This window comes from Anastrepha obliqua, chromosome 2 (genome assembly GCF_027943255.1).
Source record: "Anastrepha obliqua isolate idAnaObli1 chromosome 2, idAnaObli1_1.0, whole genome shotgun sequence".
In the NCBI taxonomy this organism is placed as follows: domain Eukaryota; kingdom Metazoa; phylum Arthropoda; class Insecta; order Diptera; family Tephritidae; genus Anastrepha; species Anastrepha obliqua.
The window spans coordinates 13,626,766-13,642,471 of NC_072893.1; the positions used below are offsets into that span (position 1 = coordinate 13,626,766).

General features: G+C 38.4%; 1 protein-coding gene and 1 non-coding gene across 2 annotated transcripts in view; one reads left to right on the forward strand and one right to left on the reverse strand.

Annotated features, from left to right (window-relative positions):
* The window catches only part of LOC129237371 (fatty acid hydroxylase domain-containing protein 2), a 34,483-nt gene extending 18,777 nt beyond the window's left edge, over nucleotides 1-15,706 (reverse strand). Inside the window, exon 1 of the mRNA XM_054872066.1 lies at nucleotides 15,093-15,706. Coding sequence (XP_054728041.1) covers nucleotides 15,093-15,538 — 446 coding nt within the window. The 5' untranslated portion in view covers nucleotides 15,539-15,706. The remainder of the gene's footprint in view (nucleotides 1-15,092) is intronic.
* On the forward strand, nucleotides 772-965 carry LOC129239831 (U2 spliceosomal RNA). The gene has a single exon (XR_008581957.1). It is a non-coding gene; the product is annotated as a U2 spliceosomal RNA (small nuclear RNA).

Below are 15,706 nucleotides of genomic sequence, written 5' to 3' on the forward strand. Positions count from 1 at the left end.
ATGTAATTGCAAAACATGGAAAATGGAAAACTACAAATTAACAAAAAAAAAAAGAAACTGTACACTAAACGTAATTGAAGAATGAATGGAGAACCGAATTTCTGGACGACTATGGCAAGAATGTCAGCCCGCTTGTGCTGTGTGGTAATATGTTTATGAGTAGGAATTAATGGGCACAATTGGACTCGGTCGGTACGCTGTGCAACGATCTCTTCGCTCGATTCATAACGAAATTTACATCAAAACAAAGCGATCGGAGTGCTTCGCCGCTCACCAATTTACACTTGCTCGAATGCACTCGCGCTAACACAGATGCAAGAGAGCGTATGGAGTCCGCTGGAAGATGACTGGCATTGGTTGATGTCGATAAAAATGTAAAGGCGTGCCCTGCAGGAAAATCTTAAAACTAGTGAAATAAGTAACCAATTCAAGAGTAGCGCTGAGAGGGTGAATCAAATATGTAAAGGGATTTTTTTGAAGTGAAAACTTCTTTAGAATCGTTGGGAGTGATTTGAGAAAAAGTGAAACGAAAAAGCGACCCTCTTGGCTACGAAGTATTATATTATACGTTGATATAAACGTAGCGACGAACTAAATAACTTTTATTTTTTCTTGTGATTCGAACCAAGGATTTTGGATCGGAAGCTCATATTGCTAGTCGCTCGGCTACCGCGCCATGCTGTCGGCGCTGGCCTAAAAGTTATTTAGTTACGAAGCGTTATATTATATGTTGATATAAATAATTTTGGTGAGCGTGTAATTCTCAAAAGGTTTATTAGAAAATCTATTGACTAGGTAGTGTGGTATCTGTTCTTATCAGTTTAACATCTGATAGATCCTCCATTGGAGGACAACAAATGTTAAACTGATTTTTGGAAATGGGCGTAGTGTTTTAGAGGCTTGCTCCACCTCTGCCACGGGTTGGCCCGGTATTGCAGTACCGCCGGGATTTCGGCCTTGAATAAATACAAGAAGAAATAAACTTAATACATTTAGCTTTGGTGGGAAGAGACATAAATTTTTATATGAATACAAGTAGACGAAAATGGAAGAAATTTGTAAGTCTGTTTCTGCGGTCCGTTTGGGTATTTTTTTTGACAACATCGAAACCAAAGCATATCATATTTTATCTATCATAAGCCACTCGTATCATTTGTTGAAATTGAAAACATTGAGGATGAATAATAATAAAATGAACCTATAATTATCCCGCCCCTAATGCTGCTTTCGTCTCATTCTCTCTCAGTTTGTTTTACGGAAGGTTTCACTTCTATCGCGTCTAACCGTTAGACTGGTATTTTTTTTCCTACAGTCGATTTTTCTCATATTGCTGGAGGTAGTAGGTATAAAGGATGATAGATTACCAGGTGTGGCCATCGGAAGCAAAATTGTTATAGTAACTTCGGTTGTCACGACCATTGTTTAAAATTATAAGTAAAAAAACTTTTTATTGGCATTTTTTTTTTATGTGTGAGCTTGACAGGCACCTAGGTGTATGATGGTGTGAGTGCTTGGTCTTTTTGGTGGTATCCCCAGCTCTGCTATGGTAACATTGCCAGAATTTTTATGCTAACATTAAAAACAATAGAATATCGATCAAAAAATAAAAAAAATGTCTTTGATTTGGAAAATTTACAAAATAAAATATTTTTAAAATATTTATTAGCTATATAGTAGGCCGGGTCGATATGTGGGAAGGCAAAAAAGTCGCCCATTGCTCTGTGAAAATCGTATTCTAGGGATCAAAATAAGAAACTTTGCCGAAGGAACCAAACCTCTAAAACGAATTCTGATGTCCCCCAATTTGGGTCGAACTTTTTAGTTTATTTTCTCACGTAAAGGCCAAAAATGGTGATATTTTGAAATGATTGTATGGGGAACCCCCCAGGGGAGTTCCAGGGGGTGTGCCACTGGCATGGGTGGATCGGCCGTCCAAAGTTAGTGGGGGTCGGTTATACATTTGGACTCGATTGGAGTACTCTAAATGGGTCAAAGTGGGATTTTTCGTTCGACCCAAATTGGGGGACATCCGAATTCGTTTTAGAGGTTTGGTTCCTTCGGCAAAGTTTCTTATTTTGATCCTTAGAATACGATTTTCACAGAGCAATGAGCGATTTTTAAATCGACCCGCCCTACTATACAGGGTCCGGCACTCGAAGTATAACCAATTAAAAAGGCCATATATTATATTTAGTTTGGAGAATTACTTTCATGCAATTCAAAGTAAAAAATGTGTGAAAATAATACAAAATAAAGAATCAATGACTCTGTATAAAACCATCATTAGACCAGTATTATGCTATGCAGCTGAATCGTGGACGCTAATTGAAGCAGATAAAACAAAACGGCAAGCCTTCGAACGAAAAGTACTCAGAAGAATTTTCGGAGCAATCAAAGATCACGGCGAGTGGCGGATAAGACGGAACGACGAGCTAGATCAACTGATAAAGGGCGAAAATGTTATACGTTTCATCAAAGCGCAGCGGTTAAGATGGCTGGGTCGCATTACAAGAATGGACGGTACGAGGGCGCAGAAGAAAATCGTAGAAGCCAGAGCAAGAGGAATAGAGCAAGAGGAAGGCCGAGAACAAGATGGGCCGACGAACTAGAGGACGACATCAAGAAACTTAGGATAATGAACTGGAAAAAAGTTGCAAGCGTTCGAGACGTATGGAGGTCCCACGTGGAGCAGGCCAAAGCTTACAAAGAGCTTTAGAGCCAAAAGATGATGATGAAGAATCAATTTACTTTTCCTCGATATGACCACCTTTTGCCTTGACTATGGCCTTGAGATGGTCCGAAAACAAATCGCAAGCTGTCTGAGTGGGACTTTGTAGGTATTTTGGCTCACTCGCGGTCAATGGCATTTTTCAACGCCTCGAGACTGGTGAATCTCTTAGTTCCGGCCTTGCTCTCCAAAATTGCTCAAAGGTAATAATCCATCGGATGCGCGTCTGGTGAGCTTGAGAGCCATTGTGTGGACGTTATGAAGTTCGGAATGCTGTTTTTTAGCCATTCTTGGTTCACTCGCGCTTTGTGAGATGGTGCCGAGTTCTGTTGGAACGTCCATGGTCTGCCACCAAAATGTTTGTCTGCCTGCGGCTTCAAAGCAACCTCCAGAATACTTTCCCTATTATATTTCGCATTTACCTTGACGCCAGGCTCGATTAAAATGATTGAAGAGCGCCAATCTGGGGTTACAGTGGCCCATCCATTATCTGTGGCGGGTGCTGCCTCGTGGTGGCAAATCGATGACTCAAATTTTCGTATGAAAGGTCGATCAAATAAACCCTATGGTTTTGGTAGTTTACGAATTGATCTATTTGATGCCCGTGCATCAGCTGCGTGAGCGGTCTGAAATTGGTTACACTTCGAGTGCCGGACCCAGTAATAATGCTTTGTTATTGAAGGATATCTAAATTTGTACGACATTTTTTAATAATTTTTTATGCAGCCATATTACATAAAAGAGGATTTTGGAAACAGGCGATCTCAGCTGTGGGCATTTTTTGACGATCAGTTGAGAGTGTTTTTACTTATTGGTCTGTACAATGGCCACGTCACGGAGATTCGGCAGCGGAATTCTGCTCGCTCATTTAACACGTATTCACACAGTCGTCCAATCTGTCGTTGTTCAGACGGCAACGAAACAACATAACGATTGGCTGCGTTAATTTTTTCATATATCACCAACACAATCTCAGTTTTTTCGTAAATAAACTGCTGTCATAACCCTGCTGTCATAACCCTGCTGCCGATTCCTTCAAAATAGTTAGTAGCAGTTGTTGGCCACACCACTGCATTCTGTAATCATGGTAGGTATGGGGGCTCTAGAGACGCTGTAGAAAAAAGTACATGGACTTGAAAAAAGGTTTAGAAAAAAGTGTAACCTGAACGCCAGCAAGAGAATAAAACATTGGAGTATGAAGGGGAAAAAGAACGGTAGAATAAAAGATTGTGTCGTTGAAGTGGTTGAGTATTTCTACTGAAATAATCTGTTATCGTGTGATGCCTTTTTTTTGATTTTTGAAGTGAAAACTTCTTTAGAATCGTTGGGAGTGATTTGAGAAAAAGTGAAACGAAAAAAGCGACACTCTTGGCTACGAATATTACATATACACGTAGCGACGAACTAAATAACTTTTAGGCCAGCGCCGACAGCATGGCGCGATAGCCGAGCGGCTAGCAATGTAACCTTCCGATGCAAAATCCTTGGTTCGAATCACAAGAAAAAATTTTTTTTTATACAGTTATTTAATTTTATTTTATGATATGTTTATGAGGAGCTTTTTTTCATGGCAGAAATACACTCGGTGTTTTGCCATTGCCTGCTGAGGGGTGAGCGCTATTAGAAAAATAGTTTTCCTTAATTTTGGTGTTTTCACCGAGATTCGAACTGACGTTCTCTCTGTGAATTCTGAATAGTAGTCACGCACCAACCCATTCGGCTACGTCGTTTGTTTAATTTTACTGATGCAAAAATGAGGAAAAATATATGAATAAAGTTTGCTTACTGTTTACACATTTTCCAAAGGTGACGGAGAACCAAAAAAAAAGTCGATTTTCAAACAAATACGAGTGCATATGTGTAATTGTGTTAGAGTTTCGGTCACGCAGGTTTTGCTGGGGACGCTCATAATAGCAACCGCATGTGTATTTTTATATTCGTAAATATTTTCATTTTTAAATATTTACCGCAATTATGCCGAAAAATAATGCAGAAAAGTGTCGTGAATATCGACAGAAAAAAAAATCAATAAATAGCATCACGGAATTCATTCACGAAAATTTAATAAAGTATACACCAGAAGTATCGCGGATATTTAGAAAAGATTACAATAAAGTTCCAATGATTTTAAGTGGCGATTTTAACGTAAATTTTGCATTGGACACAGCGGTTCCTTTAATTGACGTTCTCAATACAATATTCAATTTAAAAATGTGTAACAATCGCACTGAATCGACAACACGATCAAAAACAACCATTGACGCGGTATTTCAAAGATATGTTGACAACATCGAAACCAAAGCATTTGTATCATATTTTATCTATCATAAGCCACTCGTATCATTTGTTGAAATTGAAAACATTGAGGATGAATAATAATAAAATGAAGAAAATAAAATATGAACTTTATAGCAATATTATAAGGAACCTATAATTATCCCGCTCCTAATGCTGCCTTCGTCTCATTCTCTCTCAGTTTGTTTTACGGAAGGTTTCACTTCTATCGCGTCTAACCGTTAGACTGGTGTTTTTTTTTTCAGATCCATTTCGTGAGATGCAAGCATAACAGTAAATTTTGTATCCCTATGCTGTAGAAATGGCTTTCCGAAAGAGCGAAGTCTTGTTCTGGCTTAACCTGAACATTCTCATAAATAGTGGAAATGACTTTTTTTCACCCCCTCCACCTGACAGCTGCTGCAAATGGGATAGAAAGGATGGTTAAGTCTGGCTGCATGATCCCCTACCTTCCAGTGACCTGTAAAGATTGCAGTGATATGTGAAATGTTTGGGTGAGGGCATCTTAACAGATAATTCGTCCTCTGGCTATTGCATGACGGCCATGTTTTTCTTGTTATGGGGTTTGTAGTTAACTGCTTCCACCTTCTTGCGCATAGTAGTGTGAAACAGTGGATGTTTTTATTGTTTTGAATGGGGTAGCAACTCTCACCGCCTCAGCTATGCCTACTCTGTCGAACATTTACTTGCTAGCTCATCTGCTATCTCATTACCCTCTATATCCCTGTGGCCGGGAACCGATATCAGAGTAACTTGAAGCAGTTCTAGTTCCTCTCCGCTTTGCAAAACTAACTTGGATAAAATGGAATTGGAATCTAAGGCCTTGATAGCTGCTTGATTGCCTTAAAAAAAAAAGATACTCTTGCACAAATTTCTTTGTAGTGTTGTATGATAGTAATTTGCAAGCTTCCCTGTTTGCTAATACTTCTGCCTGGAACAAGTTGGCATAGTCAGGAAGTCGAATTGATTTGAATAAGTTGAGCGGCTTCGAATAGAGGCCAGCTCCCACATTTCATTTTAAAACCGTCGGTATAGATTTCGACATCGCAACTACCTCGCATCGCACTTCCCTTTCCTCCATTCGGCTCTCGGTGGAAAACGTACCGTAAAGTCTTTCACGAAGTTTAGGTTGAGGATTGTGAAGTCCGATTTGTTTTTGAGCAGTAGTGGCGATTTTGTTGTCCAGCTTCCTATATCTCTGAGTCTCACCACGCTGCATGTAGTGACTATTTTTATGTGTAAATATAATGGTTGTGTTAGCACGTAAAACTCTTCAGTGGGACTGCTGCTAAGCGCTCCTGTGGCTAAGATACATGTTGATCTTTGTATCTTGTATAGTTTGGTTGGGTTGTATGTATTTATTTCTTTTCTATAGCGGGCCACCAGACTAGTGCCGCATATGTTACTATAGCTCTTACAATGGCTGGGTAGGACCAATTGGATAACTTTGGTTGCAGACCCCATTTTTTACCCAATATTTTCTTACACGTGTAAAGTGCTATATGAGCTATTCTACATTGGGCCTGAGCAGAGTATGGGTTTTTTTTCGTTTTTTTTTTTTTTTTTTTTGGTGGCCCATGAGGGGTCAGATTGTTGTGAAAAAATTAACGTAACTTAAAAATTAATATAATGGAAATGTTGATAAAATGTTTGGGATAACGTAGAAGAAATTGTGTCACCAAAGCCTGCGATAGCAAACAAATATGAAAAGTAAGGATGGGTTAACACAAAGAAGGAAACTCATAGAAAGAAATAAGTTGTGTGTCAAGTTGAAAATACTCGTATTAACAAGCCTCTAGAACAAATAAACACAAAACTAAAATAATTACATCAGCTGCTCAACATCTGATTATTTAAAAAACACTGAGACTCGAGTTGAGGTATCGCAATATGTGCAAGTGCATTCTCTCAACCCTGTCATTTAGTTATGAATTTGCTTCTAATATGGGAGGTTACTTCTTGATGTGTTCTTTGACTTCAGGGAATGTCGAAAGTTTTTCAACAATTCGGAAATATTATCCCTAGCCCACAGGGATGGGCTACTTAACGGCAGTGATGGTAAATGATTTTTTGAAAAGTCCCTACACAGCCCAAAAAAATTTCCTACTTTTCCCTACTCCTAAAATAAATTTTCCCTATACAATTCCCCACATTTTTTCTCCTGTGTTTATACTATAATGAGGCACTTGCAACGTCAAAATTGAATTATTTGCTTAAGTTTTGGACTAGCACCAAGACACTTTGTAATAAAAAAAAATTTTATTTCAAATATTATATATAACAGGTGGCGCAAAATTAATCAATTATGGAAAGATTTATAATATTTGCAAATATCATCCTACGGCAATCATATTTGACACTTGTGAGCCAGACCGTTGCAGCATACAAACAGACAAGCAGTAGAGCACGTAAGGGTCAAAATAAAGATTTCCGTCATTCAAAATAATTTTTTATTTAGTAAGAAGTTGAATGGTTAATTTTGACCCACCCGATTAATTTTGCGCCACCTTTTATAATCACACATATTTATTATATTATAAGCACAAATGTAAAGAAAAATTCAGCAAAAGGACTAAAAATTAGACTTTTTCATTACATTCAGTTCTGTTTAAAGTAAGGCGGAGTTTTTATTTTTTCAGAATCCGGCACGGTTTCTTTTAAGAGTGGGATTAAATGGTTCACCACTTGCAGCGCGATATTATGCTCAGCGAAGAACATGCTAAGTTTTAATTCGAAATTTCTGAAACTATTTGGTTTACTCGATTTTTTCTTAAAAAACTCTGTTTATTTTAGGTGTCTTTTTTATTGCCTTCATATTTTTTTGGTGCATTTCTGATTCGGCGTGCTTCTGAAAATCAGACTTGCCGCAGTTCAAAACTTTGTCGCACGCAGCGCATTTTCATTTGAATGGATCGCTAGCGACAGCTTCCAACCAGCCACTAAAATTGTCGTCGACAAGCCACTTGTTATTGAACTTTTGTTTCCGATACTTGCATTGTTTTTTCTGGTGTTCCTCCGAAGAGTCAGTCCAAGAGGAGGAACTCATATATAAGTATATATGAATTTTAAATATAAAAAAAGCTAAAACTAAATTATTTGCAAACTTACTTCAAAAGTGAAAAGCGCAAAGAAAAAATCGCGTTAGCGTTAACGAAGAAAAAAACGGCAATGTAGCCGTATTAACGCTTTTAAAAGTATTCTGCCATAAAGAAAAAAAGTCTGGCATGAAACCTTACTGCGGATTTTTATTTTAAATGAACTTTTCTAGTTTTTCCCGCTATTTCAAATTTTTTTCTGTCCTTCTTGAAAACTCCTTACATTTACAGAATTTAACAAAATATGTCCTTCTTTCCCTACATGTGGGGAATTTTCCCTACATTTACCATCACTGCTTAACGGGCGACCAAATCAACGACTATGCTACTGTTTATGCTTTGGTGCTTTACTTATGTGACAAAAGTGCTTAATAGATTCAAGACATTTTGTAAAAACGAAGAAATATTCCTTAAAGATATGTATTTTTTCTAATAAACTTATTGTAAATGAAGAAATATTTCTTAAAGATATGTATTTTTTCTAGTAAATTTAAAAGAAGGAGCTTATATTCAATCTAGCCTGGTATAAAGAAAACAAAAGAAAATTATATATGAACATAAGATAAAGAATTATTTTTAATATAAACAAGATTATTTTGTTATCAAATTTACTAGTAGGCCACCAGTGGATTTCTCTGCAAGGCATGTATGATATGAGCACACACACACGTATAAATGGAATGCGGAAAATTGCAGTTGTTATCGATACAACAATAACACGCATAGGCGTGTTTGTTTACACAACAAAGCCATTACCTTTATTTGTATACCAGGCACTATATGCATTCCCCGTAGGAAAATTGACTGGTCCTAATTCGTTAGTCAAACAATTATTAATCGGTAACATTCGCTATCGCGTAATTCATTTAAATGCTGAATTACTTATAACATTTTCCGAAATAGGACTGGTGTAGGATAGTAAGCACATACGTGTGTCTGAATTGGCCGTTAGGTACATAGATGCAGAGGTGTTCATGTGCTTATGACTATATAGACCTTAAGTATTGTTTTTGCATAGCAGTAACTGGACTTAGCCAATAAGAAGCATTTGTCATAATAGTGAGAAGATACGGTTTTGAGAACAAGAAGCCGCGCTCCATTTCAAAACAGAATAGAACAGGCATTCGATTTTGTACAAGAAGATGGACGATAGACAGATAATGGTTTGATTGTTAATAACAGTAGATATGCTGATGGTGCGAAACTTTTTGCAGACAATATGGAAGATCTACAAAGCCTATTATATGAAATTGGTAAATACACCAAAAAATACGACCTTAAGATTAATGTCACTAAAACTAAATTCATGGCTGTGTGCAGAAAAAATTCTCATAATAATTTAACTTTATCAATACTAAAATTCGCGAACAGTACGCGCAGCTTGGGTGATGCATATTTTCGCTAAAAGACTCTGATCTGGTATCGCTATGGACCAAAATGGTTTCTGCGTGGCTTCGGCCAGCCAGTATATGAGGTGTGTTCAAAAAGTATCGCGAATTTTGTGTTTTTTCAAAAATTATTTATTTATTCATTAATATATACTTTATTATGAACTTGTGCCAACTTTCTTTCCAATCTTCGAAGCATTTCAAAAAATAATTTTTTTTTTATCTTCTTCAGCTCCTCCTTCGATGCTGTCTTCATCTCGTCAATCGTAGCGTAGCGTCGTCCTGTCATGGGCCTCTTCCGTTTCGGGAACAAGAAAAAGTCACAGGGGGCCATATCTGGGGAATACAGTGGCTGTGGCATCATTAGTGTGTTGTTTTTGGCCAAAAAGTCGCGCACAAGCAACCATGTGTGAGCAGGGGTGTTATCGTGATGCAAGATCCAATTTTTGTTCTTCCACAAATCCGGGCGTTTCTGGCGGATTGCTTCGCGTAAATTGCGCATAACTTGCAGGCAATATTCCTTATTGACCATTTTACCCTGTGACAAGAACTCATGATGCACAACGCCCCTGCAATTACCCCTGCGAAGAAAACGGTAAGCAAAACTTTTACATTCGACCGAACTAGGCGCGCTTTTTTCGGTCTTGGTACGTGCGGCTGCTTCCATTGAGATGATTGATCTTTGGTTTCCACATCATAACCATAAACTCACGATTCGTCACCAGTTATGACCCTCCGGAGCAAATTTGGGCCGTCGCGGACAAAGTCCAACAACTCGAATTTTGTGGCGACCCATACCCAAATCATTGAAAAAAATCGAATGGCATGTGGCAATCGATATGTCTAGGTTCTCAGCAACTTCCCTAACGGTGATTCGACGATTGGCCAATACCATTTTCTTCACTTCATCAATTTTTTCGTCTGTTGTTGAAGTGCTCGGGCGTCCGACATGCTTTTCGTCGTTCACATGTTATCGGCCTTCTGAGAACATTTTGTACCACCGATAAACAAGCTTCTCCGTATGACACAGTCAACATTCGGAATGCATCCGCGCACTTAATTTCGTTTTTCACTCAAAATTCGATACAGGTTCTTTGATCTATTTTGTGAATAGGTAAAAATCGAAGACCGAAGAGCCGAAACACGTGCAAGCAAAGCAGCTGTCAACAATTAACTGAACATTCAAAATGGCCGAACTCGTCGGCATAAGTGAGAGACATGAGTACCAACATATCGCCACAAAAAAATCGAAATTCGAATATACCTAACCTGCGAAAATTCGAAATTCGCGATACTTTTTGAACAAACCTTGTAACTTAACCTTGCGGTTATGTATGCAGTTAACATAAAGAGCGATGGTCTGGCAAAGTGTTTTGTGACAAGTCTAAAAAGGAAACAGTTGCACAGTCGGTATTATTACAGCACACAATCCATGGGGTCAGCATATGACCACCATTGGAGTCATTGAAGATCCTTTTTGCAAGACTTGTTTAAAAGAAATGGATAGCACAGAGCATTTCGTTTGTGAATATCCTCCAGGCTGCGTATTTTGGATTCCGATGCCATGAGAACGAGTAAAATTCGTTCTCTTAAAGAAGTGGTCGTCTTTGGGTTGTTTGAACCAGTGAAGCCATAAAAGCTGTTGGAGAAAGAATTTGTAGAAATCCTCTTAGAAAACAGAAAATGAGGAAAATTAATGTATCGACTAGATCCATGTTAAGACTAATTAGAGATGATATTCACATAAAAGTCTTCCGTCGCTCAACTGGTCAGAAAATGAGGAAAATTAATGTATCGACTAGATCCATGTTAAGACTAATTAGAGATGATATTCACATAAAAGTCTTCCGTCGCTCAACTGGTCATATTTTGACAACGCGTTTGAAGAAAATTAGACTCGACAGGTAAGCAGCTGCTTTGGTGGCACGCGGTCAACGGGCATGAAAATATTATTCTCACAGATGAGAAAATGTTCACTGTTGCAGAAGTTTTTAATAAGCAAAACGACAAAATCTATGCTAAAACTTCCCAAGACGCAAACAAAAGGGGTGTTGAAGCAGTTGAGCAGCAGAATAGCTGAATGGACAAATCGTTTGAAGGCTTGTGTCAAAGCAAATGGTCACAATTTCGAATGAAAATTTAAATTTTTTATTTTAATATTTACATGATTAAATAAAACTAACTTCACTAAAAAAAGTATTATAATTTCATATCTCTAATGGACTTAACTTGTAACAGAACTTTTGGCTGGACTAAGTATATACACTCTTTTGTACGATTATTTACGTTCGAAAACGAACATTCAAATGAAGAAAATCGTGTTTTTCATTAAACTACTGTCACCTGGTACATTGCAATAGTCTTAGCCTAAACTAGTTCAGAACTAGTGCCTATGTATGTAACACACAAAGTTCGAATTTTCACACTAGGCACACACTAATACTGTGAGAGGAGAAACAAAAAATACAAATCATTTAATACTTATTGGAAGTGTTTTGTTTTTTAGAGAAAGAGAGACGGAGAGAATGGCGTTTAACACTCAACAGAGCAAATTGTAAACAAGCTTGGGGAAATGTAAAAAGTAAACATTCGGTCAAGCGTAGGCACATACGGCACATACAATATATACTATGTAAGTGTGTGCGCATTAAAGGCATCCCACAATGTTTATTTTGTGGTCATTTTTCTATCTTTGTACTTATTGTAGTATTGAATGTAGAGGTATGTTGGTACATATGTACATACATACATACATATATAGGTACACATGCCTGCGTCAATAGTGCGCAATAAGAGAAAACAAAACCAAATACAAACACGTCAAAAAGAAAGCTCTAATAAAATCTACATTGGAAAGTGACATATGCCTATATGTATGTATGTGTGTATGTATGTATGCGTGCATGTTGCAAGCCTGTTTTTCATTATTTACATTGCATCACTGATATATAAAAATACATACCCGTATGTATGTATGTGTTATACTTGCATACCTCTGCGTACACATCTGCACAAACACATACTCGTGCATATGTAACGTAAGTAAAAGCGGTCATTAGCATTTCATTGAATAATACGAGTGAAAAAGCAGAGAAAATTCATTTTTTGTGTATGGTTTTTCTTTGATTCGGATACACGAAACTAACCAAAAAAGATTTCAAGATTGTGTCATCCGTGAGAGTGTTTCCGGCTGCGACGTAATTGGCAAATAAGAAAGAGAATGGCGTAGTACATACGTTCGCTCGTTGATAACAGTAAAAATTAAAACAATATAGCTATAAAATGAAAACAAACGCCCAGCGAATCAGCTGGTATGATGAGGGAGGTCAAATCGCCATGGGAAGGAAATATACCCCAAATAGAGTGCAACGTGACGCTTGCAGGAGCGATGTCGAGAGTTGAAGAGGGAAGCGAAACGTTTTTTCCGCGAATAGAAGGGAAATGTCGAAATACGTGAGTGCGAAGAGTTTGAGTTGTTAGTCGGCAGGGAAAACACTCGAAAATTTTACCAGAAGATGTGGCGACTCACAGAAGGTTTCAAGATCAGACGATGCCCTGTAAGAAAAAAAGACGGCATCCTGGTAACTGACATCGAAAATATATTTTTGGTTTTTGGTTGGCTGATTAGAGTGGTGGTGATTCATCCAGAATCCAACTAGCGCTTCCGCACCATTTTGTTGCCACATCCTCGTTACCAACTTGTTTAACAGTTATTTGCAGCAAGACTATCTCCAGTCTGTGCGGTTCAGGAACCTTGTCAGGTTGTTGACATCTAAGCCAGACAGTTGTTCAAGACTCTCGAACAGCGGTTTGCTCAGCGTTGACATTCTGTTCTTCTTTAGGGCAGAGCATTCACAGAGGAAGTGGAAGATTGCTTCCTTTTTCTCCGGTTGTTTGCAACTGTGACAGTATAACATGGATGGTGCTGTAGAGCCACAACCTTTGATGAATGTGCCTTACTTGTATACTGCTGCTTTTCTTGGAAAGTTTCAAATATGATTGACGTACGACATCAATTTAAAAAATTATAAATGGGGTGATTAATTTTGCGCCACCTTGTATATGTTCTCAAAAAAAAAAAAAAAAAAAAACAACAACAAATTTAAAAGCATATATGTGCATGTATATGCATGATGTAGGCATTTACAAAAACAAATATTCTTGCAGAAGGAAATTAACACTCCTTTCGGTACCCGGATCTGGCTTTTTTCTATTTTAGACATGAATTTAACATATTTCTATTGTAGCTAACGACTTGAGCTTCCAGGTAGCTTCTTAAAATTAAATTTTCTATCGATTTATGGATATAATTTTTTAAAAAGTTTCCCTGACCAGCACGAAACAAATTACCGACACGGGGGCCCAACCGAAGGTTGTAAAAAAGGTATCCAACAGTTAGCCCTCTGTTCAAGTTCTTAAACTTTTGAAGTAAGTAAATATTGACCACAACGTAGGGTCTTAACCACTAGACGATTACGGATGGCTCCAGGACCGAGCACCGCTTCGGCTCTGGGGTCTACGTGCATTTTGCTCTTGGAATGCATGCATCTGTGTTTCAAGCGGAGGTGTATGCTGTTCAAGAAGCGATGAACTTTGTTGTGGATAACAGATGGAGGGCAGATCTATATGTGTCTGCAGCGACAGCCAAGCTGCGCTTATTGCCTTAGACAGCCCACCAACCACTTCAAGGGTAGTCGAGTCCTATAAATCGAGGCTGAACTAATATATGTCGGTAGACATAATAGCCTGATGCTAACATGGGTCCCGGGAAATGTGGGTATCGCGGGAAACAAGATCTCTGACTATTTAGTTAGAATGAGCTCTGAGGCCAACTTTTTTTGGCCCGGAGCGCGTTCTGCCACCCCCTTCTGTGGCCATCAAAGCCACGGTTAGCAAACGGCTTACTCTAACCCACAAGCGAGCTTGGCAGGCTGAGAGAGGCTGCAGATGGACAAAACTGATGTTACCTGTCATGTCCGACCGACTGTCGCAGTTCCTCCTGTCACTAAGCAGAGAAGACTGTAGGAGGCTGGTTGGACTGATGACGGGCCACTTTCTATGGGCAAAGCACATGGAAAAGGTGGGCATCTCAGACAGCGCACTTTGCCCAGCACTTGGAGAGGAGGATGAGACTGGTCCGCTGTCTTTCTATGCGTCTGCCCCGCCTTCGCTCGAATAAGGCTTGAGGTCTTTGGCACTGATGTGTTAAGAAGCGACCACCTTCGGGCTCCTTGGGACTAAAAGGTCTATTCAGATTACTTCGGTCGCGTAGATTTAAAGAAACTTAAAAAGGTATCCAAAGTGCAGTACAATGGATTTAATTGTGTCTGAGTGCTGCACTTGCTAGTAAGTATATGTAAGTAAATAAGTGAAAAATAAATTACAGTTAAAAAATAATAGCAGCTAAAGGTAACTCTTGAATAAAAATAAATAATATATTAATTAAATTATTTTCAAAGCATGAAAAAACATTGCGTATTGCAAAAGAATTAGTAAAATATGGAAATCATTTATTTACTTTTATTTGTGCCAATTAAATTTTTTTCTGTGAAGCATTTTTAGCAATTTTCCCTCAAAAATACTCACCAAGTTAAGACGTTACGAAAAACAATGAACACTGCTAGGGCGCAGGTAATGATAAAGATTACACTATGCAAAGATGATAACCAACGTCGCTTTTGCGGCTCCATTGGTGGGCCATAGCCAATGGCTGATAGCGGTGATGGGGGTGGCGTGTAATCCGAATCGTCACCGGCAAGCAAAGCAATGCTATCGCCATGAGCATCAAAATCAATACGTGCGATATGCTTTTCTGATTTGTCATTGTTGGATGATGTGCCACCGGCCTCGCCCCCTCCACTGCCCACAACGCTGGTTGTTGTACCGCCTCCTACGCCACTTGCAGCTGTGTGTATGGCTAATGATTCCGTTGCTACTTTGGTATTATCCATTGAACTCGCACTGGTTGTAGTTGTTGTATGCGGTGTTGTTGTTATACTGCTAATAGTTGTAGATTTCGAATCGGTGGCCATACTTAATTGTAATCAATTAGATTTTTATTTCTTTCTCTATTTTTTTGTGACAGCCTCTTTATATTCAATGGTTTTGAATGCGCTTGCAAGGCGTTTTAGGTCTTTTAATGAAGTCCAAAATTATTTCGTTAGCTAATCGATTATTCTATGGTTTAACTTAATTCAAAA